General features: G+C 41.3%; 1 protein-coding gene across 1 annotated transcript in view; it reads left to right on the top strand.

The window, feature by feature from the left end:
- igdcc4 (immunoglobulin superfamily, DCC subclass, member 4) overlaps nt 1-23,352 on the top strand; it is a 58,400-nt gene that overhangs the window by 21,143 nt on the left and 13,905 nt on the right. The window contains 11 exon segments of the mRNA XM_088004149.1: nt 3,881-4,198; nt 10,716-10,857; nt 13,338-13,471; nt 18,791-18,925; nt 19,484-19,636; nt 19,966-20,376; nt 20,472-20,636; nt 21,080-21,217; nt 22,063-22,245; nt 22,855-23,067; nt 23,207-23,308. Of these exon segments, the coding sequence (XP_087860275.1) occupies nt 3,881-4,198; nt 10,716-10,857; nt 13,338-13,471; nt 18,791-18,925; nt 19,484-19,636; nt 19,966-20,376; nt 20,472-20,636; nt 21,080-21,217; nt 22,063-22,245; nt 22,855-23,067; nt 23,207-23,308 (2,094 nt within the window).

The raw sequence follows: 23,352 nt of genomic DNA, 5'->3' as shown, positions 1-23,352 counted from the left end.
AAAGATACGGCAGACATTAATAATCTACAGTTGTGAAGTTTATGTTGTTTATTTGGACATTTGTGTGCCTATGTGGGGTTATGTTGGTGAGCCTGCCAGTTGTTCCAAACACACCAGTGCAACAGTTTTAGATTTTTTTGCACAATTGGCTTGTGTCCTTGGAAGAATAATACCTTCACTTCAACTCCTGTTACAATGCTAAGGTGCATCCAAACAAGTTGTTTCATAAAACACGAAATTGTAAGTGATAGAAGGAACATTCTTCAGGATGATTTTCTGATTGAGAAAGGCAAAGCGGTCAAGCAATCTTTCATTCTTCAAAATCTTTAATTGTGACAGAAATCTCTAGTCCTGAGCTTGAGTGGTTGCACAGTGTGACTGCCAAATTAGAAACAAAGATGAGCTGTAATAAAGCAGCATTATGTTTTTCCTTGAAAAATGATGCAACGAGATTCTTGTTCTAATTTGCCAAGGCTTGAGCACTTGCTTTGTTTTATCCTTCCTTTGCATCCCAGGTACACATTTCTGCTAGCCTTCCCTTAGGAAGGAATGAGTGTTGACAACCCAGAGCTTTTACTGATGCAATAAATGTCTTCAGCAGTAATGGCTACTAACCATCAGACTACTCCACACACTGTAAAAAAAAAAAAAAACAAGCCTTAAGATTCGTCAGGGAATCTTGCTGCTTCACAAAATAATATTTCTTTTTGTCAAGCAGTTGGGGGCAATTTGTTAAAAGTGATTTCAGAGCAAAGCGAGGCAAGTCACTGTATAATGCCAATGAATGTCAGTGTAAAGGCAAAGTAAAACATTTAAATTAAAATTTATTAGGGGAGAAAAAAAAAGGTCTTGGCTGTGACGGGAAAAAGCAGTGAAAGAGAACGATGACCTTCCAACAGTCGCAAAAGATTGAGGACTGAGGAAAAATAGTGGTTTTGTGTTAGAAGAGCTCTTTGAGAAAAGCTGAACTTTCCTTTTGCACTACAGAGTCAAAGGGAAAAGACTCCTGAGATTAAATGTTCTTGTTGTATTCAGTTTATCTGATTTATACAAATCACCGTAAGGCCAACTTCACAAAAAGCCTGCACACATTTTTCAAGATTTTCATCTTTTTTTTTTCTTTTTTTTTGCTGTCGTATCCTTTAATAAGAAATGATAAACGTACTTTGTTCACTTTACTGTTTGGTTAATATGAGAACTACCTCCTCTGGTCTCATACATATTACAAAGTGCATGTTATACATAATGCATGGCAAAGGATGCTGACTTTCAAGTTATCAATTGTCCTCAGAACAGTGATCAGTCTATTGAAAGCCATGCAGTACAGTTGCTAAAAATACATAAGCAATGTAGCAGCAAACGCTAAACATCAGTCAGCATTTGACAACAATTTATGCTGGCTGTATTGAGATGATTAGCATTTTAATGTACTGTATTATCACATAATGAGATGTGCTTTCACTTTTCTGCCCTTTCTGAAGAGACTAAACTAATTATCAAATGATTTGCAGAAAAGGTTCTTGAACTTGATAGAAATGGAAAATAATACAGAGATTTCCAGGGATTTGGAAATGACAGTATAGGCTGTGTTCACACTCTACTTGAGAAGTGGAAAATTTGGGATTACGTTGAAACCAAGCCAATGCCAACTATACCAAAAAATAATCCAGTCAATTGTTTCTGATTCAAAGAAAAGCAGTCAAATGGCTTCAGCTAACGCATATTGAACTCTAGAAAAACAAAAAGTACTGTGGTAGATTCAAGATGCACAATAAAGAAAGACTTTAAGGAAAAGTGGCTACATGATAAAGTCACCAGAAGATTGTTGTTACTGTCTAGAGCAGAGGTTCCCAAACTGTGGGGCGCGCCCCCTAGGGGGGGCGCCGTGTCATTGCAGGGGGGGCGCGGGAAGCCGTCTGGATGAAAAAAACAAAACAAAACATGAACACTGTATGCGCTGGGTTTTTACCTTAGAATGGCCAACTCTCTGTTATTCCTATGTCAGTTTGATACAGTAGAGGCTTCCACACTTCCCATATTTGTGTCCTCTGTCACTTTTATCAGCAGTTAAAACTGTTTAATCCGTTGTTAACATGTTGTAACCTGTTTTTCCGAGCCGCCTTTAAAAGCAACATGAGCGCTACGACGCTCGCGCTGGGTTTACAGCTGTGAAGGAGACCTGCTGCTGCTGGGCGGAGCTACGTAGGTTTGTGTTAGAATCACGGCAGCAAACCAGCAAAACGCAAAGAACTTTTCACAGTTTTTCCCTCCAAACTAACCGACTGAGTTGAGTAAAGCTGTTGGATGCAGGTAATGTTAGCTAAAAGATGACTAGCTAATATCAATACAGAACCTTATGCTTAACAAGTACCTTGTAGGCCAGCCATTTGTAATCCATAGGGGGGAGGGGCGCAGAAAATGTTTGGAAACCACTGGGGGGGCGCAGAAGAAAAAGTTTGGGAACCACTGGTCTAGAGTATAGCCTGCCTCAAAACAGGAAGTGACCACAATGTAACTTGATGGCCACAACCACTGATGCTTTTGTGGAGGAGTCACTGGGGATTAAAATGTACAAATCTGTAAAACACCAATGTTTCTACATCAGTGTTTTGTTTTAACTTAGTCAAAACTGATGGGAAGATGAATGTGTTTTTAATTTAATTATTCTTTAAATAATCAAAAAGCAACATTTAAATTGAGGATATTTGGAAGGAGTCACTGAAGGAGTCGCTGATTGGGACGATACGGGAGTTGAAATCCACTTCCAAAGCGTTCTGTGTGGGAACCGCTGCAAAGCGAGAGGTGTCTTGAGGTCACCAAGTCTCCATAACAACCATTAGCCACTGTTTACATGCCAGCCAGCTGCCTAAGAAGCATGCCAAAAAGAAGTCGTTTCTGTCTCCCCATCTGAAGCGTAAACATTTGGAGTTTGCCTAACTCCACCGGAGCTTTAAACTTTGGTCAGAAGGAACAGATTGAAGTTTTCAGGCTGGGTTTACAGGAAACTGAGAACAAATATGTAGAAAAGCAGGGTTAGGTGTGCGTGAGGGTTTGTGTTGCTGATGCAGTGAACCCATTCCTCTTCAAAAGACCGCGAGAACCTTATAGAAGAGTGTAGCATTATGTAAGTGGATCTTTTATGATTCTACACATATGGCCAAATCAAAAAAGACAAAACAACAGCCTTCTATCATGTATCCAGGACTAAAACAGTAAATCTATGATGAAATGGAGAAAAAACCAAATAGAGAGAGTCGTAGAACAGGTTCATAAATCCCTGTTCTATATTTGCTCAATCGTGACAAACTATCGTCATATTGGAAAAAGGATTGTTGTAGAAAAAGTCTGTAATTGTGGAAGCTGTGATTTTGTCAGAAATAATTATTTCTTAATATGTGATTTTTTTCCCCCCACCCTTCTCAGTAATATACCCATTTTAAAAATTGGTCTTTCATTTTATCCCACTGCAGGGACAGACTGATTTATACACTTTTTTTTTTTTTTTTTTTTACAGATCTTTACCAGCGGTGCCAATAAACTCTTACTGTGCCAATCTCATTTTTAAAGATCCTCCTCCAAGAAACGGTCTCCACTCTATTTCAGAACGGCCCGTTTTATAAATGTTCTGTTAAATCCATCTGTGCTCCCAACTTTGCAGAGACGAGTAAAATGTTTCAAAGTAGCGAGTATGATGTTTTTCCCAAATTTATCACATAGTAAAAGAAGTTAGACAAGTGAGGAAAAATGCTTTGTTTTTCATATATTCTGAGTTCCTTGTAGAAAGTCGTAAAACTGTTGTATGGAGTAAAGATAAACTGTCCCAGACCCGTCATGGTACATCCTAGTGAACTGATCTGTTTTTTCCTCTCTTCCTACACAGAAAAGCCTGTTTCGGCGGTGGAACTGAGCTGTGGTGCTGGGCCCAGCCATGTGATTCTGGAGCTAGGTTTGCCACTTTTGCTGGACTGCAACCTGGGGTCCAGCGACACTCTTTTCAATGTCACCTGGTTCAAGGATGGCCAGATCCTGCCGCAGGCGCCGGGAGATCGCCTGCGGTATTTGACCAACGGATCCCTCCTGTTGTCGCCCACCTCTGCAGACAGCCAGCCTCCCCAGAATGTAGAGGGCAGTTACAGCTGCGTGAGTGCCAGCGCCATCGGAGCCCTGACCAGCCGGACTGTCAACGTGCTGCTTGCAAGTGGGTGTCACGCAATTCACAGAACACTCTGCTGTCGTTTGAAGATTGTAATTGAGCTCCTGTAAGGCTGAGGCTCAGTCCTGTCTGCAGATGAGCCTTACATGATGTCTGTCTGCATGTGTTTGTTGGCTCTATTCAGACTCCAGTGATCCTTTTCAGCTGTGTTTTTTTTTTTTATCTGGGTGGAACAGGATGCACACATTTGAATTCATTGTGGATTTTCTCTTATGCAAGTTTTCCGTGATGAAGCCAGCTATCAACAAGCTTCTGATTGATTTCTAGCTGGATATTTGACTCTTTTTCTCATAAGAAGTAGCAGAGATCATTCAAATTGACCAGTTTTCTGAAATGGACTCTATCTTAAAATGTAGTGCAAGAAATTCTGAGTTGTGTTTGGTTGATTTTAGGCCACTTTATCCATTCGTAAACAGTTTCAATGTGGGTTGGTCCCTTTTGAACGACACACTACTATGCATCATTTCACCAAGAAAAATTAAAAGTGGCACAAAACATTGAAAGTCCCAACTTACAGTGACTTTCATGCTGATAATTATTCTACAAAATCTTAACCCAAACTTTGTATGAATGGCTTTTTTTAAATTCTTTTATTTCGAAACCAGAGCCTTATTAGGAGTCAAAGGATGCCAACAATACACCAAAATTCATGTTGATCCATTTTGGCTTCTAACTTCTAAATCCAATAAATCCCAGCATGGGGGCGACTGTGGCTCTGTGGGCAGAGCAGTTGTCTTGTGATCGGAAGATTATAGGTTCGACTTCAGCTTCTTCCTGTCACATGTTGGTCATAATTAATTCTTCACGCACTCCTCATCAGTAAAAACTGAGGTTGAGAGAGGCTGTTCAATTTGAGAGTCATTTTCAGGAAAGAATGATAAAGAAACTAAATACAACAAAACTTGCTTGACAGATTTTGACAACTGGTTCATCGTGTTTGTTTGCAGCGGTGACTAAACAAGGACTTTTAGTGTTATGTGAGCCTCAGATCTGGCACATTACATATAGTACGTCATTAGGCAGCTCTAATTGTGATCTTAGACTGTAAGTTAGAAGTACAAGCATCTGGCATTTTGGTATGATTAACAGTTGCATTGCAGCTGTTTAGAGGAGGGCATTATGGAAGTTCTTGCCCACAATGAGTCAGATTGGAAACAATGTTGTTGCTGTCAACTTGTAGGAAACAGTCAAAGTGGGAGAATCCCGTACGTTTAAGTGGAAAATTCACACAACCTTTGGTTCCAGCTTTACCAGTCATTTTGTAAAGATTTATGTGGCATAAGTAGCGCATATTCATTAGCAGCTAGACATGGTGCGCCTCCTCTATGCAACTTAGTTTATGTCAGTCTTGCTCAGTGGTAAAGATTTTGATTCAGTGTTTCAGTTTAAAAAAAAAAAAATCTGACATTTAGGTATTTGATCTGTTTATCGCCTGGCATGAAGGCATTCTGGCTTCTTGATGACCGGCCTTTTTATCTGTGCATCAATAATAACTTGTCCTCTGCAGCCAGACACTTGTTCTCCCCTAGCGTGTGGAGAAAAAGTCGTTTTCTTTGTGCTTTCTTCTTCTGCTCTTTGAAGGACGACCGTGTTTCTCGACCCCACAGGTTCGCACAAAGCCGTGCCATTTTTCAATTAGCTGGAAGATCGTGATATGAAGCAGCAGGGGATAGATAGGAATTTTCGTCTGACCGAAGGACTGACTTTCCCTCAAACTCCAGAGTTCTGCTCTTTATTCAGTCATTAGCTTTGTGTAAGACGAGACACCATCCAATGTGGATCTGCTGTCTTTTGTCAGCTGCTGCATGCTTATTTATGAAGCTCTTTTCTTTGGGGAACAATAAGGACTAAAGTACTAATAGGGAGGGGGTGGGGGAGATGTTAGATTAAATGCTACAGAGGGTGGAAAAAAAGCAAAGGAGAATTTGGAGAGTTCAGCCTCTAACATAATGAAAGGACTTTGCAAAAGGATCCACACCCCTTGTAGTTACACTACAGTTTCAATCTTCAATGTATTTTATTGCAATTATTTAAGCTTAAAACTCCTCTACCTCTCCATAAAGGCAGCAGAGATTTATATGTTAAAGAAATATTACTGCAAAAAAATAAAAAACTGAAAAGTGTGGGCATTCACATGTACTCATCCTGTTTGAGGTAACATTTTTGTAGAAACTTCTTTCACAGCAAATACAGCTTCTGCTTAGTTGGGGGGGAGGGAGGGGGAAGGATGAAGAGTGTGTGTAAAGAGTAATATTCAAGTTTTGCCAAATATTCTCGATTGGATTTAGGTGTAGACTTTGACTGGTCCAGTGTAACTTGTGAAATTGCTCAGATCTGAAATAATCCATTGTAACTTCCTGACTGTACGTTTAGGATAATCCTACTGGAAGATGAATTTCCACCCAAATCTCAAGTTTTTTACACTCCAACACTATTTACCAATGACATGAGGCGACTAGTTCAAGTGGATCTGTTTGTAGGGGAATCAGGTTTAAAGGGACAAAATACAAATCCATACAAATAATATCACATTTTCCTCTAAATAAAAGCGTCACATTTTACTTTCACTTTGCAAATACACTCAAAATGTTTGGTAGCGCATATCGTATAAAACCACAGTACAATACATTACGCATGTCATGACAACACGCGTAATTTCCGGAGTGTGAGCACAGCGTCGGTGCATCTTTCAGTCTGTGTGTGAAGGGTTCTCTGCAAGAACTTTTTGAATCGAACCAGAAGTGCGAAACAAGGCGTTGGATGTGAGGCAGGCCAAAGCCAGTCTGCCTGGTCGTCGGATCTCGAGCAGACCTCCTCGTCCCCCCGTCCCCCCCGGTGTCTTCGCAGGAATCAGAGTGATGAGAGAATGTAGCAGAGATCACATCTGTGAAAACACATTAGGAGAGCCACCTGCTCTGGTTTCGCAGTCACCGTGTAAGTATGAATCATGTGCTTGTCCCTGAAAAGCATAGAGACGGACAAGGACTTTCTCTCCTTTTTTTTTTAATTATTTATTATTTTTTAAATACAGTTTCTGAAAGCGATGGATTTTTTCTTTTCTCCTTCAGTGTGTAGACAAAGACAGCAGACAGCCTGTTTGCAGAAGGGAAATAAACACAAACGAGGCCAGGTACAGTGTGTTTGTTAAACATGAAGTAATTAAGTTTCCTACAGTAATTATGAGACAGTTTTGTAAAATCCCAATGTATTTAATGATGTCCTTCTACAAACCAATAAGGCTTTTTAAAATTTTTTAAAATCTTTTTCCCAAAACTTACACCTGCGTGGTACCATAAAGGAGACATTTTTTTAAAAATCTTCCTTTTGGCAGCGTTGTAGGGCTTTCCTTCTCGCGTGTCCGAACTGACCGAGCCGCACATGCTCCATGGTAGCTTTTACAAATAGCCCATCCAGGCTGGAGGTATGCTTGATGAGCTTTCACAATCTCAGCCCTAGAGCCGGGTAGCAAAGAGGTCACGGGTGGAATTATCTGCTTGCACAAGGGGAGGGGAAAAACGCTGCAATCTGATAGCCGAGGGGCCGAAGAGTGGGGCACAGAGAGGGGGACAGACAAAGACAGAGGGAGAGAGCAGGGGGGGGAAGTCAAGAGAGACAAGAAAAAGAAAAAGGGATAAACTCAATTTGGTCCGTTTTTATTTTTATGAGCTTTGCAGCTACAGTACACCTGAAAATCCATCCTATTTTATAGCTGTGTTTTGGAATGTCGCCTTTGTTGTGAGAATGTCAATGAAAACTTACCTCTGCTGTCACCACTGTCAGATTTTAACCACCTTGGGTGATCACTGGGGTGTTGGATGGATCTGCTGTGGAATTTCATCTTGAATTCTGAGAGCCTAAAAAAAAACAAAAAAAGATGTACACAGTTCTACTTTGAAAGAATCAGAGGTGGAAGGCCAGCCAGTCACCACTGTCCCATCGTGATACGGGCAAAGGGCCCTCTTTGAACAACCCCCTCTCCTCTCTCTCTCTTCTCATTGACATTTGCTGCTGTGCACCCTTGCTTATCTGCTGTCATTCACCCTCGTGTGCACACACCGTTAGAGAGGAGATACACAAAGTTAATCCACCAATGCAAACACAAGGAGTGTGTCTGCAGGCACCGACGCGGACCGAACACTGTGAGGTAAAGAGCAGCTTTGCCCAAAACCCCCGCGACTCACGAGCTCGCCCACGCTCGGACAGTCTGGCATCGCGTCAGGCGCCGGTTCCGCATGTGGTGCGGAACTCTGGGATTTTAGGCTACGGTGCAGAGCAATGTGTCAGGAAGTGCCAGGGGTTAATCATCAATGCCTCCTCTGAAGCTGGCAGCTCAGGATCTTTCTGAAATGAATCGGATCCCTTCTGCTACTATTACCACACGTCCTTCAGTCTTTGTGTACACACCGGGAAACTTTGGTCTCTCAGTGCCGTAACGGACAGACGGACGGCGAGTCGCTAACGCCAGCAGTTGTTATGATCAGCGACGAGATTCTCATGTTGATAAACCTTGAGTGACAACACCACAGATTCACTGCATTGGTTTTAGGACAAAACGTGTTCTTAAACAGAAAATGCAACAATGATTCATACTGCTGCAAAAACAAATGGAAACTGTTTCCATTAGTCATGTTGTCTAGAACATCTATTCATTGTTTGGATGCAATGGAGTGAAGAAATGTTTCCCACTTTCACAATTTTCAGGGATTTATTTATTATTATTATTTTGCATATTTTGCCACACGTCATTGTTTCAGACCTTAAAAACTATTTACTTATTGGTCAGATACAACACAAGTCAACACAAAATGCAGTTCTTATAATAACAATCAAGCGTTTGTGATGACTTGCAGTGGGTTGTTTCCAGCTGTAGAGGAGTGTTGGACTTTTTAAGGTCATGCCACAGCATCTCAATAGGATTCAAGTCAGGACTTTGACCAAGCCACTCCAAAGTCTTCATCTTGTTTTGCCTCAGCCATCCAGCTGGTGTGTTTTGGCTGGGCGTTCAGGTCCTGCAGCAGCAAAACAGTCCCAGACCATCACACTGCCACCACCATGTTTTACTGTTGGTATGATGTTCCCTGTGTGAAATGGGGCGCTACTTTTAAGCGTTTGGAAGGTGTGTGTGGGACACACACCTTCCAAACAGTTCAGCTTTTGTCCCACAGATTGTTTCCTCCAAAGTCTTGGGGATCTTCAAGACGTGCTCTGGAAAAACTGAGACAAGCCTTTATGTTGTTTTTGCTCAGCAGTGATTTATGCCTTGGAACCCTGCCATGCAGGTCATTTCCTTATGGTGGAGGCGTGACCTCTGACCCTAACTGAGGCGAATGAGGCCTGCCGTTCTTTGGATGCTATGGTGGGGTCTGTTTGTGACCTGTTGGATGAGTCCTTGCTGTGCTGTTGGTGTAATTTTACTCAGTCGGCCCATCCTGGGAAAGTTACCTGATAAATAATATAAAAAATTTAAGCAAAAAAAACACATTGATGTGCTTTTTTTTTTTTTTTCCAACTGATTGTTATAGCAACACTTATCAGGAATATCACTGTCCTCTTCACAAGTTGTTACCATAACAGCAGCGCCTGTAATGTATTGTATGTCTACAATTTATATCTTAAATGTTTAAAGTACAGTGTAAAATATTAGAGGTCACTAAATCAATGTTAGAGGTCAATACAATACTAAATAGCTACATCTGAGTATTGTCCTAAGTGTTTGAAAGATGTCCTCTGTGAAACAGTAAAACATCTGCCAGCAGGCGAATAGCTCGAAAGTTTTCTCAAAAAACTGCATGCGTGGTTTCGCTGAACACTTTTGACACCAAGTCGGACAAATGTGTTCTGAATTAGTTATGCAGATCTGTTCACACAGAGAATCTGTCACCGAAATTGACAGAATGTTTGAGAATCTCATCCGGACGCCTCCCTGTTTGTTCTCACAGTCCCTTGTAGGGTGAGTTTAACTAGAAGCTTCATTATCTGCACCAGTCTTATTTAGGGTTTTCAGTTTTCTGCTGGCTTGTACTAATTTTTTTTTTCAAACTCCTTTGGTCTCCCACCTCGGTCTTCTTTATGTGTTTTCTCTCTTTTGATCCACCCCCGTACTTTTCATCGCAGTCAGGACTAAAGCTGAAGTGGTGGGGGACACTTGGAGCTGTTTTGTTCATTCTTCTCACCCCCACCAGCATGTGGGGGGGAAGAGGTCAAAGGTTCACTGACTTTACTCACTGCTGCCATCTGGTGCTTCACATCACTCCTCAGGCACACATATTCTTTTAGTTTAAATTAAAACTGTACCTTTAAAGGTCTCTGCAAAGACAAGTGAGTTATAACTTGTGTCATAGAAATTCCAAACTGGTTTGAAGAGACACCAAATGTTTTGAAACCATGTTGCCGTTTTAAACCAAATAATGACACGGCAATGAATCGACCAATTATCGATCCTATATCGGTGTTTTAACCTCATTCAACGGGTTATACATTATTGGTGCTTTTCCCTCCGTAGGTCTGTCCAGCTTCTCTGAGGAGCCGTCACCACAAACAGTGACCACCGGGGGTTCTGCTCGGTTTGAGTGCCAGATTGAGGGAGTACCCACACCTATCATAACATGGCAAAAAGACCAAGTGACTATCACCGACGATACGAGGTAAGCTGTGTGTTAGACCGAAGTGCATTTCATATTCTTATGTAGATGCTGTTGGTAAAAGGAGATCTGCACAGTGCCTTGCAAAAAATATTTTGTGTCATTGCAGTCACACATCTTATTTGGATTTTACCCGATAGACCAGCACAGAGTAGCACATAATTTTGGAGTGTGAAGGACGAGAGTCCAGGTTTTTATAAATTGTTAGGGGAAAAATATCTGAAAAATTATGGTGGACCATTTTACTCAGGTAGGCCGAAGACAGGAGTAGAGATCCATCATCTAGCTGAGTGTCAGTAAACATACAGCCAGAGATGCAACAAAATTGTTTAGCTTCTTATCATTTTCTGGCCCAGTCAAAGTCCAGACCTGGATCCACTTGAGAATTCATTGCAAAACATTAGAACTGCTCTCAGGACAGAGGCAGAGCTTTTCTGCAAAGAAGAATTGACATTTTTTTTGATGTGCAAAACTACAAGAAACGAACAACAAACGACTTGCAACTAAAGGTTCCATGAAATTGACTGAAATGCAGAGTATACTCTTTAATATGTGTTTTATATGTTTCCTTTTGCTCATGACCAATATCAGCAAGCATATTTTAAAAAGTATGATAATGTTCGCTGCAACTAATGTGGATCTACATTTGCTGAGGGGTCGACCTCAGTGAAAACAAGACAATGTAACCCTGTAACATTTATGTTTGTGCACGTCTTTGCTGACAGTGAGAAAAACACTCATCTTTGACGCTTGGTAACTGTCCGCTCCTATTGAACGGTCATGTTTCTTTCCATCACTACAGCTCAGTGTTAGGGTGATGTAGCCAGGACGTTGAATACAATCCTTTAAAAGCTGAGTCGAGGATTTATTTTCTTTCTCTTGGTCAAAAACCTGACCGGCATAAATGGGGACATCTGAGAGCAGGGCTTGTTTTAAAAGCGACATGTTTAAGAGGGACTCTGAAGATTACTTTTGTGGAAACATAACATGTCTGTAATAGTCTTCTGTGTGCTCAAAGGAAAACAAAAAAAGATACATAAAAAAATTCAAATATGCGACTCCTCAAAAGATCTCCCTTGCCAGTGCTCTCAAAAATATTCTCATTTATGGCTTAGCGAAATAGACATTTTGCTGTGGCCATGGGGTCAGTGAATTTCTTTTCGGTCTTATTACGCAGATCGAACTGTTAATGTCAGCTATATTGCAGCATGACCTCCAGACAGCTTGCTGCTTAAGAGGTCTTATTGGTGCCATGTGGTTCTCCCTCCCCAGGCCGTACTAATGGGCCTCTCACAAAAATCAGTCAAAGGATAGCTGATGAAACAGAGGTTTTTTTCGCCTTCCTTTTGTTACCTCTTGCTTTTAGGTGATTTTTTTTCTTACTCCGACCCTCTGCCATCTCTTAGGTATTATCTCCTTGTCCTCAATTGCTGTTAACCTTCACCCTCTCCTTTGCTCATCATGTTCATCTTTTCTTGTTATTTGCTTGTCCTATTCACGGCCTCTCCTTAATCAGCCTCCATTTTAAACTTTTCTCATGTCCTCTTTGCATCCGCTAAGGTAGCCGTGGTTTGGTTATGTTCGCTGTCGCCTGCCAGCAGGTGGGATTTATTTAAGTGAAAGTTTTCCCCAGGAACCTGATGATGTAGAGGCAGAAGAAATGGGTGAGCGAAAGGCTTTGACTTGGTCAGATCATCTCTTAAACTGCAGCTCTTGTGGACTTTTTCCTGTTCAGCTTTGGGCAGAATCCAAACCAGAACTGGTTCAAGGAAGGAACAGTGGTTCATGGTGGGCCAAGGCTCAATGTTGCATCCAAGCAGCAAGGTTGGCTCGTGTGGTCTGATCCAACAGCCAACTGTAGCTCAAATTGCTTTGCTTTTATATAACCCAGACCATGTGCATTGCTTAACTTGGGAACCATGTGGCGCCTGAATGCTGTATGGGAGGAAGGTCAAGCCCGCAGAGGTAGAGTGACGCTGGGACTCCATGACTGCTTCAATCCATTGCATCCCACATCATGTGCATCCTACCATTCAAACGACATTCACAGACAGCTTTGTTCAACAAGATAAGGTACCCTGCCAAAAAGGGGGAAAAATGGTTTAATTAGAAGCACAACTTGTTGGAGGTCTTTAATCATCCTTTGTTCCCCCCTGGTATCAATCCAATGGGGCTCATTGGAGAAACGTGCTAACATCTTGTTGCCTAATATCACAGCACAGCTTCATGTCCATGTGTCAGTGTGTTAGGGTTGTTTCACCAGAAAAGAGAGACCAGCACACACAGTTAGGTAAATGTCTGTTTTAGTGTACAGCTAGTAACTGAAGTCCTGTCAGGTCAAATCTCCATTACATGAAAAACCAATTTGGAAAACTACAAAACAGTAGAGTTCATCAGCCTGCTGCTTCATGGTTCAGTGTACTAAGTCATTTATTGTATTCTCTCTCTCTTTTTTTTTTTTTGCTTTCCCTTTGGAGCAACAGGTTCATTTCTCTTCCTAATGGGGTGCTGCAGATTCTGAAGGTGACTAAAGAGGATGAGGGCCTCTACCGCTGTGTTGCATCCAATTCTGCCAAGAAGAACGTCAGCAGCGAAGCTAGACTCACTGTCACGACAGGTGAGGTCTGCTGCTCTGCTTTGTCGTGTTTCAATAGGAAACCTGGTTCAAGTGGAGCTTTATTTTTTTCCTTTTAAGAGTCCTTGGGTAAAATCCAGGAAGGTGAATAGAGCAAAAAGAGATGCTGTAAGAAATGTAGCTTGTAAAAAATATGCCTTGTTGAAATATTGCATTTAGGAGAGCTAGGGCAGCTTGACCAAGTGGGACAATCAGGCACCGCTGGAGAGTCGTGCTGCTCATTTTAGGCTGCAGCTAAATAAGATGACCAGAATCAAGTAAGTCTCAGACACAATCAAAAGCACAGCAAGGGAGGCGACAGAATCAAGGAAAGAGGGGGGAGAAAACCATACTAAGAATACAAAATTATCAGTCAGCACTTGTTGGAAACTATCTGCCTATTGGATATCATATATAACCTCATGTGAGAGTTACTTCTGACAGATATATCAATTATTGTCAATATAACTGATCAATAAAACTGCTGAGCTACTAAAAATGCAATGTTTGAGTCTCCATATTATTCCTTGAACAGGCTGAACATCAACTCTGTGTCGGTTTCAGTGACATTTCATATCCTCGGCGCTCTGCGTCTCAAGGTGACTCAGGATTGTTGTTCACCTTCAGCGGATCCTCAGAGAGCTGCCCTCTGGTTTCACACTGTGGCACCAGGGAGGTCATTCATCTAAGCAAATCACATTAATGTGGCACTACACGAAAGGTTGCATGCTGACAATACAATTATTAACTACGTATTGGCTTTATTATTCAGGGAGCGTGATATCCTTATCTAATAGGGTAGCTGTGTGTTGTAGTATCTGTTACCAGGGGATATGATTTTTGAAATACCTGTTAGTTTAAAAAAGATTAGTTCAAGAAAATCAGTTTAATGTAATTGGATACCTCATGGAGGTCAAACCGGATGTATTTGCATATGTTTGATCAAAATAGGCACACACAATTTTACATGAATTCAGACTAAGCATGTCCTGTTTTCAGCTGGTGACAATTACCAAAGTTGTTTCACCGATCATAATGTAGAAATATTGAAATGATATCTAAAAACATCATTCTGGAATTTTAAACTTGGGCAGGGACCTTCCAATTGAAAGTGACCCTAATTATATTTGCAATTTAGTTGTAAAGTCGCTTAATGACGACACTATCAAATAACAAGGAAATGGTGCAAATGTCTCCTGTTGAAGAATGTGTTTTAAAAACCTTGCATACGACTACATTTGGTGAGTCTAAGGGTGCGTTCACACTGCACCCTGAAGTGACCCAATTCTGATTTTTTTGACGTAATGCGACCTGTATCCGATCTTTTCATGGCAGTGTGAACAGCACAGGTCGGATTCTTTTTCGAATGTGACCCATATCCGATTCGTATCCGATTCAAATGCGACCTAACGTCCAGGTCGCATTCATCTGAACTGAACTTCACAGTTTCTCAACAAATCTCACTATTTTGCGTCCTGATACATCCAAGCGGGAAGAAAAACAACAAACACAACAGATTATATGAGGATTATGTTGTTAATATGCTGCTCCGGCGGGACAACAACTTCAAATATGTAAGCTAAGCTCCACCGTTAGCCTCCATGTTTACTTCCGCAAACACTGAGCACTTCTTCTTTTTATGGCAGTTGGCAGAACACTGAGAACGCTGACGCTATTGCGCACTCTAGTGTGCATGCGGGACTCTTTCAGGTCGTTTGCCCGTACAGAACGCATACAGGTCACATTTACTGGCAGTGTGAACGGCCCTGGCAAAAAAATCGGAATTGCCAAAAAAATCGGAATAGGGTCACTTCAGGCTGCAGTGTGAACGCACCCTAACTAAACTGAAATGTATCATTTCACGTCAATGTAATAATGATTAATTGAGACAACTTAAGGGCTAATAACAGACACCCAATTTTGATTGAGGAACTTCTTAATTTAGCTCATCCAAAGTCTAACAAATTGTTCTTGTTTCAGCTGCCTCAAATACGAACCTTCTGGACATGGAAGAATCTATTTCTATACCTACGTGGGTCAGACGATACCATAGAGAGTTGTTGACCATCAGCTAAAGTATTCCAAGAACTTGAGCGTCAGGAGTTTCCTGAGGGTAGTGTTACTTGCTGGGTTTCTTCAGCTATGTCCAAAACTGGAGCAGGCGGAGAAGTCAAAGGGCATTGATTGCTCTCACTATTGAAAATAGGCATGAAGGCTGATGTACATATGAACAGAGAAAGTCAAAGTTTTAACATATTCCACTTAAAATGCTATTGATTCCTTTTACACTTGATCAACTTCCTTGCATTTGAAGCCGTGGCTACTTCTGTTCGATTTTAAGCAGAAGATTATTAGCTACATTTATATATAATATAATTTTTAGGGTTTAAAATCAAGTTATTTGACAAATGACTTATTGATGCATGGTCTCTTATCAAAAACATTTCATTTGTAAAGCTTTACCTTCAATGTAAATGAATCCTGTTACATACAAGAGTCATTTACATCTTAAGTGCTTGTCCTTCAACACTACTTTGCTTGAAATATGCAGAAGTCTTTATTCTGCCAGAGTTCATTGGCAACATTCATCTTCTGTCAGGTTGTTGGCTTTTTCTTCGTATTGAAGATCTCAGTCTCCTATTGTTATTCATTTGAGTGAACTATTGGCTTTCACAATAAAGGTTGATGTTTAAAACAAATTTTAACTTTTTTTTTTTGGCCTCACTCAAGTGTTTCAAAATGTACCAAAGTAAATATTAAACATACAAAAAACACCATGGATGATGATCGTATTTATTAAATGGAACGGAAGTTATCCAAACCAACCTGGCCCTGAGTGAAATGTAATTGCCTTCGTGACTAACAACATTTATTGAATGACTTACACTAGTCACACCGAAGCCTGACCACTGCCTGACTCAGACAATCAACCATTCCCTTTAAATAGATTCAGCCTGAGGGGCAAAGAGGAAGACGTCAAAATCTCAAAGACGTCAAGAAACAATATAAATCACGTCTATTAGTTCACAAAGGATTGCGAAGACATTTCTACAACTTTGCGATTCCTTCAAAGAACAGTGAGAGCAACAAATAAAGAAAACATTAGATCGGAGTGAACCTTCCAGGTGTGGCCAGCCTAAAGAAATATTACAATAATGCATCCACAAGGTTGAAAACACCCCAGTACAATAACTAAAGCAATACGTGCCATTCTCACCTCAGTAAGGGTGGAGTTCCCCATGAGATTTCTAGGGGAAAAATCACTACAGACAGAAAAAAATAACTCCAAATATGTCAGAATCAGCTGCAAGGTTGTGCACACAAAACAAGGAATTTGACATCTGTTCTCCCAGCAAAGACTTTTAAAATATAAGTACATAAAAAGGACATTTGCCAGTAAAGAGCAGTCACTCGTCCACATAGTGTTGCTGATGAGTCAAACCACAGTTGTATCGTTTCCATTACTGAAGAGTTGATTTGTGGCAAATTAGGGGAGTTCAGTCATTTGTCAGCAGAGTAAAGAACAAAGAACTGAGCACACATCCCTGAGGAACTCAGGGATATTTTTGATTGACTTGACTGAGTGTAACTCTAAAATCAAGTTACAAAGTGAGAATGTGTTGAACTCTCAGGTGACAAAAAAAAAAAAAAAAAACAGAACCATGGCAGCACAGCTGATTTTGCTCTCCAAGTTAGTTCTGCTGTAGGTGGGATAAAGCGGCACATAAATACGGCTTGCTGTTGTTGACTGCATCATTTTTGCAAAGGCTGACAAAATATGCAAACTGTAGATACTTGAGATATGTTGAGAGGTACATTTTAAAGCTACTAAGACACTTCCTTAAATTAAGTGCCACAGTCCGGTAGACATAGAGGCATGTTTCTGTTGCTTTTTCTGTCACAGGGACAATAGTGCTGATTTCCTTTACCTTAAACAGAGGCAAAATCAATAGCATGATTTGGAATAGAGTGTTGAAAACACGCGTACACTCTGTGCCTTTCAGAGATTTGTTCAGCATTTAGTGCTTTGACTTGCATAAATCAATGCACCTCTTCATCTGCAACTGCAGAGAGGTCATGTTTTCAGGTTTTCCTGGAAAATGGCTCGTTGCTTTCAAAACGTTATGGAGGCACTTGGCAACGCTGTCTGTTTACATTAGGCCTCTGTCAGATTTAATGCTATCGCCTCTCCGTTTCAGCGCCATGAATGGAATAGCTCAACGCCCACAGGAACGCTTCAGCAGTTTTGTGTTGAAGTAATAGACGGAAATGCCTCAGAAGCTGAGGAAAACTTAAGACATCAACAGGCACTGCCAGAGGTTTTCATTGTTTTTCTCCAGTCTGTTTTCTGCTACGGCTTCTATTTTTGGCAGTGCACTACACCCACACCTATCAGATCCATCACTTTGTAGGCACCCTCTGCTAGAAAGTTGTTGCAAAGGCAGCATGACCCACTTAAAGCCTTTTGTATCACCAAGGTTTGCTGCACATAATGTTAATGATTAATGCGTAATGTGTTTACAGTATGCAAGACCGTTTTTGCTGAGATTATTCCTTTCATTAACACTTGCTGGACCTCAGCGACTTTGCTGTGATCAAGAAACGAGCGCTTATTAAACCCATGAAGACATTTTTTGTTGAATAGCATTCTTTGTCGCTAACGGTAACTGAAACCGTTCTATGACCTGATATAATGGTTTACCCTTAGAGGCCCTTGAAAAGCCTTATTCTTCTGTGCAATCTTCTCTTCGGCTCGACCTTCTGGCCAAATACTCTGCACTATCAGGTGTCATCGTCACTAACACACCACCTCCTGTTTCAGCCTTTCGGGTAGTGGCTCATTGAATCTGTTGAGCTACGTTGCAAGTACGTAATTTTGAATGAAGAAGTCTTTTGTTATCACTCACATGTCCAGTGGAAAGAAATATTAAATTAGATTATGTTAGCAGTTCTAGACTGAAACATTACAAACATTTTACACCAAATTTAAAGCATAGGATCTTGTCTTTGCAATACTTATATTGAAGTGTACTCCGATATTAAAGGTAAAGGTAATTTTATTTATAGAGCACATTTTCAGCAACAAGGCTATACAAAGTGCTTTGCAGGAATTAAAAGGAAATACAAATGAAATAACAAATCAAAGGAAAGAGCAGAAGAAGAAAAATAATCTAATGATCTAAACTAGGGGCTCCTGTTCAGGGTTGCTAAGTATCCTCTGGTCTAATTTCATTTCTGGGTTGGAAGAACAGGAGTCTAAAAAGTGGTATAATGATGTTCATCCAAAGTATATAAACTAGATAAACTATTGTGTTGTTACAGGCTCCATTGACAGCCCAGGCCCAGTTGTGATTGTTGCGCCACCGCAGAATGCCACGGTGGTGCTCGGCCATCCTGCTGTGATGGAGTGTGTGGCACAAGGCCAGCCAAAACCACTGGTGTCATGGAGCAGACAAGGTAGGACTTTCAAAGATTTCCACTCACTTTGGAAGTGAGTGGAAATGTATTTTATTCACAGCTTCTGGTGCTACCCGTCTAGTCCGCTTAGTGTCATTCAATGCCCCGAGGCTTCAGTCCCTGCTAGACCTTTCCTTAACGCCAAAACCAAATTAAACCTTAAGCACCCAAACCTAACCCTAACCCTATCATCTTTCCTTAAATTTTGCTGGTGAGATGAGAAGTTGTAAATTCGCCTGTTTGCAGTAACTTGGACATGTTTTCCTAACCGGTAAGGAAGTCACGAATGAGTACCATGACTTTAAAATAACCACATGCTTATTTTAAGAGTGTGGTTGTTAATTCTGCATCTAGACATCTCTGCGAACCCAGAGAGCGTCGTCGGTCACTTTGTGAGGTTTCCCATCCGATCCGATGTCCTGTGTTCTTCAAAGTATTTCCTTTCGTAACATTTCTCTGGCATTTGTAAGACTGAAATAAAGACCTCTGCTCCTGTCAGTTACCAGCAGCAGTTTCTCTGTGCTGACCCTCCACATCGCTTTCTCTTTTTTTGATCAGACGGAAAGCCCATTTCCACAGACGTGATCGTCCTGGCAACAAACCTGGTGATTAGGGACACGAGGCGTCACCATTCCGGCGTCTACGTCTGCCGAGCCAACAAGCCCAAAACTAGAGAGTTTGTCTTTGCTGCTGCTGAGCTGCACGTTGCTGGTAAGAGTAATGTTGCACCATCATTTATATGCTGACTTTTACCTTGAGACATTTCTCAGAGCTGATTGAGTGAGGATAGTCCCCATCAAAATCTTCACAGTATTAAAGGCCTAATGTAATTTAAAACATGAATTAAATGGGGAAATTTTCAAAAATGCATCTTTGTCCCAAACAAGTAAGCATGATATTTTGAAAGAGTGTAATGTAAAATAATAGATTTTTTTTTTTGTGTGTGTGTGCATAACAAGGATTTCTAAGCTCTTCTTTAAAACTGCAGTCTGGATTTGAGCTATAACTCTGGAGGATTCTCCACTTTCTTCTTTGAACAGCCCCTCCGGTGATTGTGCACTCCCCGGAGTCTGTGTCCCTCTCCAGGGGGAACACCGCCAGGTTTCTGTGCAACAGTTCTGGGGAGCCTTTCCCAGTGCTGCACTGGCTGAAGAACGGCCAGCCCATTAGGTCCTTCAGGCGGATGAAGGTGCAAAGCCCTGGGGTCCTGCTCATCAACCAGCTGGCTCTGGAGGACGCGGGCTACTATCAGTGCATCGCTGAAAACGGGCTCGGGACAGCCTGCGCCACGGCCAGGCTGACGGTCATCGTGAAGGAAGGTCTCCCCAGCCTCCCTCGCCACCTGACTGCTACGCCGCACTCCAGCACAACGGCCCTGCTCTCCTGGGAGAAACCCGAATACAACACAGACCAAATCATTGCCTACTCTGTGCACTACCAATTCACTGCAGGTTTGGTGTTTTTAAGCGGATGTGGTAAGGAGCTAAAAAAAATAAAATAAAATTTAAAAAAACCACATATTTGATATGAATTTCATTCTTTTTAGGGTCAGATATTCAGGACTCTTCGTTTGCAGTTAGCAACGACACCACAGAGTATCTCGTCAAAGAGCTCCTCCCCCATACTGCCTACACTTTCTTTGTGGTGGCGTATTCGCCCATGGGAGCCAGTCCTCCATCGCTGCCGATAACCATAGAGATGCTTGAGGACGGTGAGTACTTCAACCTTCATAAAAGGCAAATTAAACTAAACTCATAAATGAAGCAAAGAATTACAAAGTAAGGTCATTCTGTGCTCGGACTGAAAAGCTGTGTTACATCCTGCATGTTTTAAGGCGTGTTTGTGTTTCAGCTGTATCTGAGTGATTCAGGTCTACTCGGAGGTGGACAGCGATTAGCCAATTTAACCGGGTTTGGGAACACATGTTTGGCTGCAGGTCTTCGCAAATAATCAGTGCTGCCCATGCAAAAATGCTTTCAATTTTACCTCACTGGCAAAATCAAGTTCACATTCTGTTTTTCAGTTTCATTTTGCTTCTACAAATGGATCTTTTTTTTTTTTTTTTTTTAAACACTGCTGTGTTGTCAAACTCTATCAACGTTTTTGGTCTTACTGTGCAATTAGCTTGGCTTGTCTCCTCCTTTCCGCTCGTAGTTCCTAGCGCACCTCCTCAGCTCTCCGTCGCCAGCACGTCCCCCACTGACATCAGGCTGGTGTGGCAGCCGCTGACTTCCCAGCACAGCCGAGGGGCCGTTACCCGCTACCGCGTCGATTACAGTGCGCTGGATCAGAGTGAGTAATCTTCACTGAAAACTAATCTGTGGAACGTAGCAGTAATAATTAGAAGTGCAGGAAGTTATATACGGGTCCAAAGCCCGACCTACCGAGTCCGGCCCTGAGACCCCGCCCTCTCACATGAACTCTTAGCATGTCAAGAGTTCATGTGAGAGAGTAAACAACAGTGTTTACTGTTCTGCAACAGTAAACACTGTTGCAGAACAGTGTTTACACCTTAATATTATTTAATAATATTGATCAAATTAAAATGAATTTGCCTTATTGTTGTGTTTCCATTACAAATGATGTTAATGTCAAAGAAAAAACATAATTTAACAATTGCGGTGAAATAAGACATGAAATTAAAATCACTCTTGGTCCCACCACACATCGACCACACCGTAACTAACTCATTAAAAGTGTTGCCATTAGAATAACTTCTGCCTATAGATGGTACTATAAACATTTCCATTAAAAATTCATACTTCATCATAAATCTCCTAACATATTTCCAGACAACCATGTCCATATCTGGAACAATGCAAGCCCTATCCAGTGGAAGATTTTTTATTTTTTTATTTTTTTCTGAGATGCAGAACAATAACAATTAAACCAATGTCTGCTTGTTACAGGTTGGTTAGTTTTATCAGCCCAATTCTCTGTGGAGTTTATTTCCGTAACAATTTTCCGTAGATAATATAAAGCAGAAACAGCACATCTATTTTAGAAATAATTTGCAAAATTCTCAAAAATATAATTTTTTCCATTATTGAAAGACAATAATGGAAAAAAAAAAAACAGTACCTGTCCACTTTCTCTTTCAAAAGCCCCTGTGGCTCTGTGCTCTTTGTTTTCAACAGAGGACACTGTGTTCTCAGTGGAGCTGAGAGGCAACGAGACTCAGTTCACGCTCAGGGAGCTGCGCCCAAACCAGGTTTACCGACTGAGGATAGCAGCTGGAACCGCTGTGGGCTTTGGTGTTCCGTCTGAGTGGGTCCAGCAGCAGACGGTAGTTCGCAGCGGCCCCAGTGACAACAGCACAGGTCAGAGACTGCGTGGCTCACTCGTGTCCCCGTTTGCGATACGATAATTACTTCATACGTCATTTTGAAAACAAGAAGTAGGCAACGTGTCACACAGAAGGCTTTTAAATATTAAATATTACCTCAGTTTAGAGGCTCATACCTGTTAATACTCAAAAAAACTAAAGAAACAGTCTGGATTATGGCAATAAATGAAAACAATGTTTGAATAATGTTAGGTCGTCCATCTACCAGGAGGTTTGAGAGCACTTCATGCTTCAAACTCTTTATTTTTATTTTCTAACTAGATTTGGCACCTGGTCCCTCTGGAAAACTATAATGTACTTTATCACTAAGCTTGAGTGGACAGCAATCTCACCCGACCTAAACTCAGTTAAAAAACTGTTGTCAACCAGAAGATGATAAACACCATAACGAGGCTGAGCAGTTAACCAAATTCATAATTTAATCTTGATTTTGGCTCAAACCGATCACACAAATAATGTAAAAATCAAAATAATATATTTTAAAAGTTGTACTAGCATATTTCAACGAGCTGAGTTGAAGGGGGAAAGTGTTGTAATGGGCTAATCTTGACTTTTTTTTTTTATAAATAAAATCTTTTTCCAGTGATTTTTGCTCCTTCTGAGCTGAAGGTCAGAACCAGAGTGACCACTCTGAATGTGACATGGCAACCCTCACCAAATCACACGCTGGTTTCTGGCTACAAGCTCTCCTATCGGGAAGCAGAAACCGACAGGTTCACCACCAGAGACAGAACGCCGCACACACACACCATCAGGCTTCGGAAGAAGGCGAGGCATCACCTGCTGACGGGGCTCGGTAAGATGTTAATCGTTTCTAAAATCTAACAATACGCCGTTTTTGACAGATCTTTGTACGTTCGTCTCGTATCGGTCAGAGAAAATGCAACACTACTTTAAAGTACGTCTCTCCGGATGTTTCTTCTGCGTTTTATTAGTTCCTGACCGGCAGTATGAGGTGAGGGTCTGGGCATTCGACAAGCAAAAAGATGGAGCAGCTGCAGTGTGGAAGGGAAGGACGGATAAGATCCATGGAAGACGTAAGACTTCCTTTAGAGACATGCATCTCTAAACAGTAAAAGAA

The sequence above is a fragment of the Poecilia mexicana genome, unplaced genomic scaffold (genome assembly GCF_051168715.1).
Source record: "Poecilia mexicana isolate PSO_F unplaced genomic scaffold, ASM5116871v1 scaffold_3, whole genome shotgun sequence".
Classification (NCBI taxonomy): Eukaryota; Metazoa; Chordata; class Actinopteri; order Cyprinodontiformes; family Poeciliidae; genus Poecilia; species Poecilia mexicana.
The sequence above is the reverse complement of the archived record's forward strand: the minus strand, read 5'-3'. Positions and strand labels throughout refer to the sequence as shown.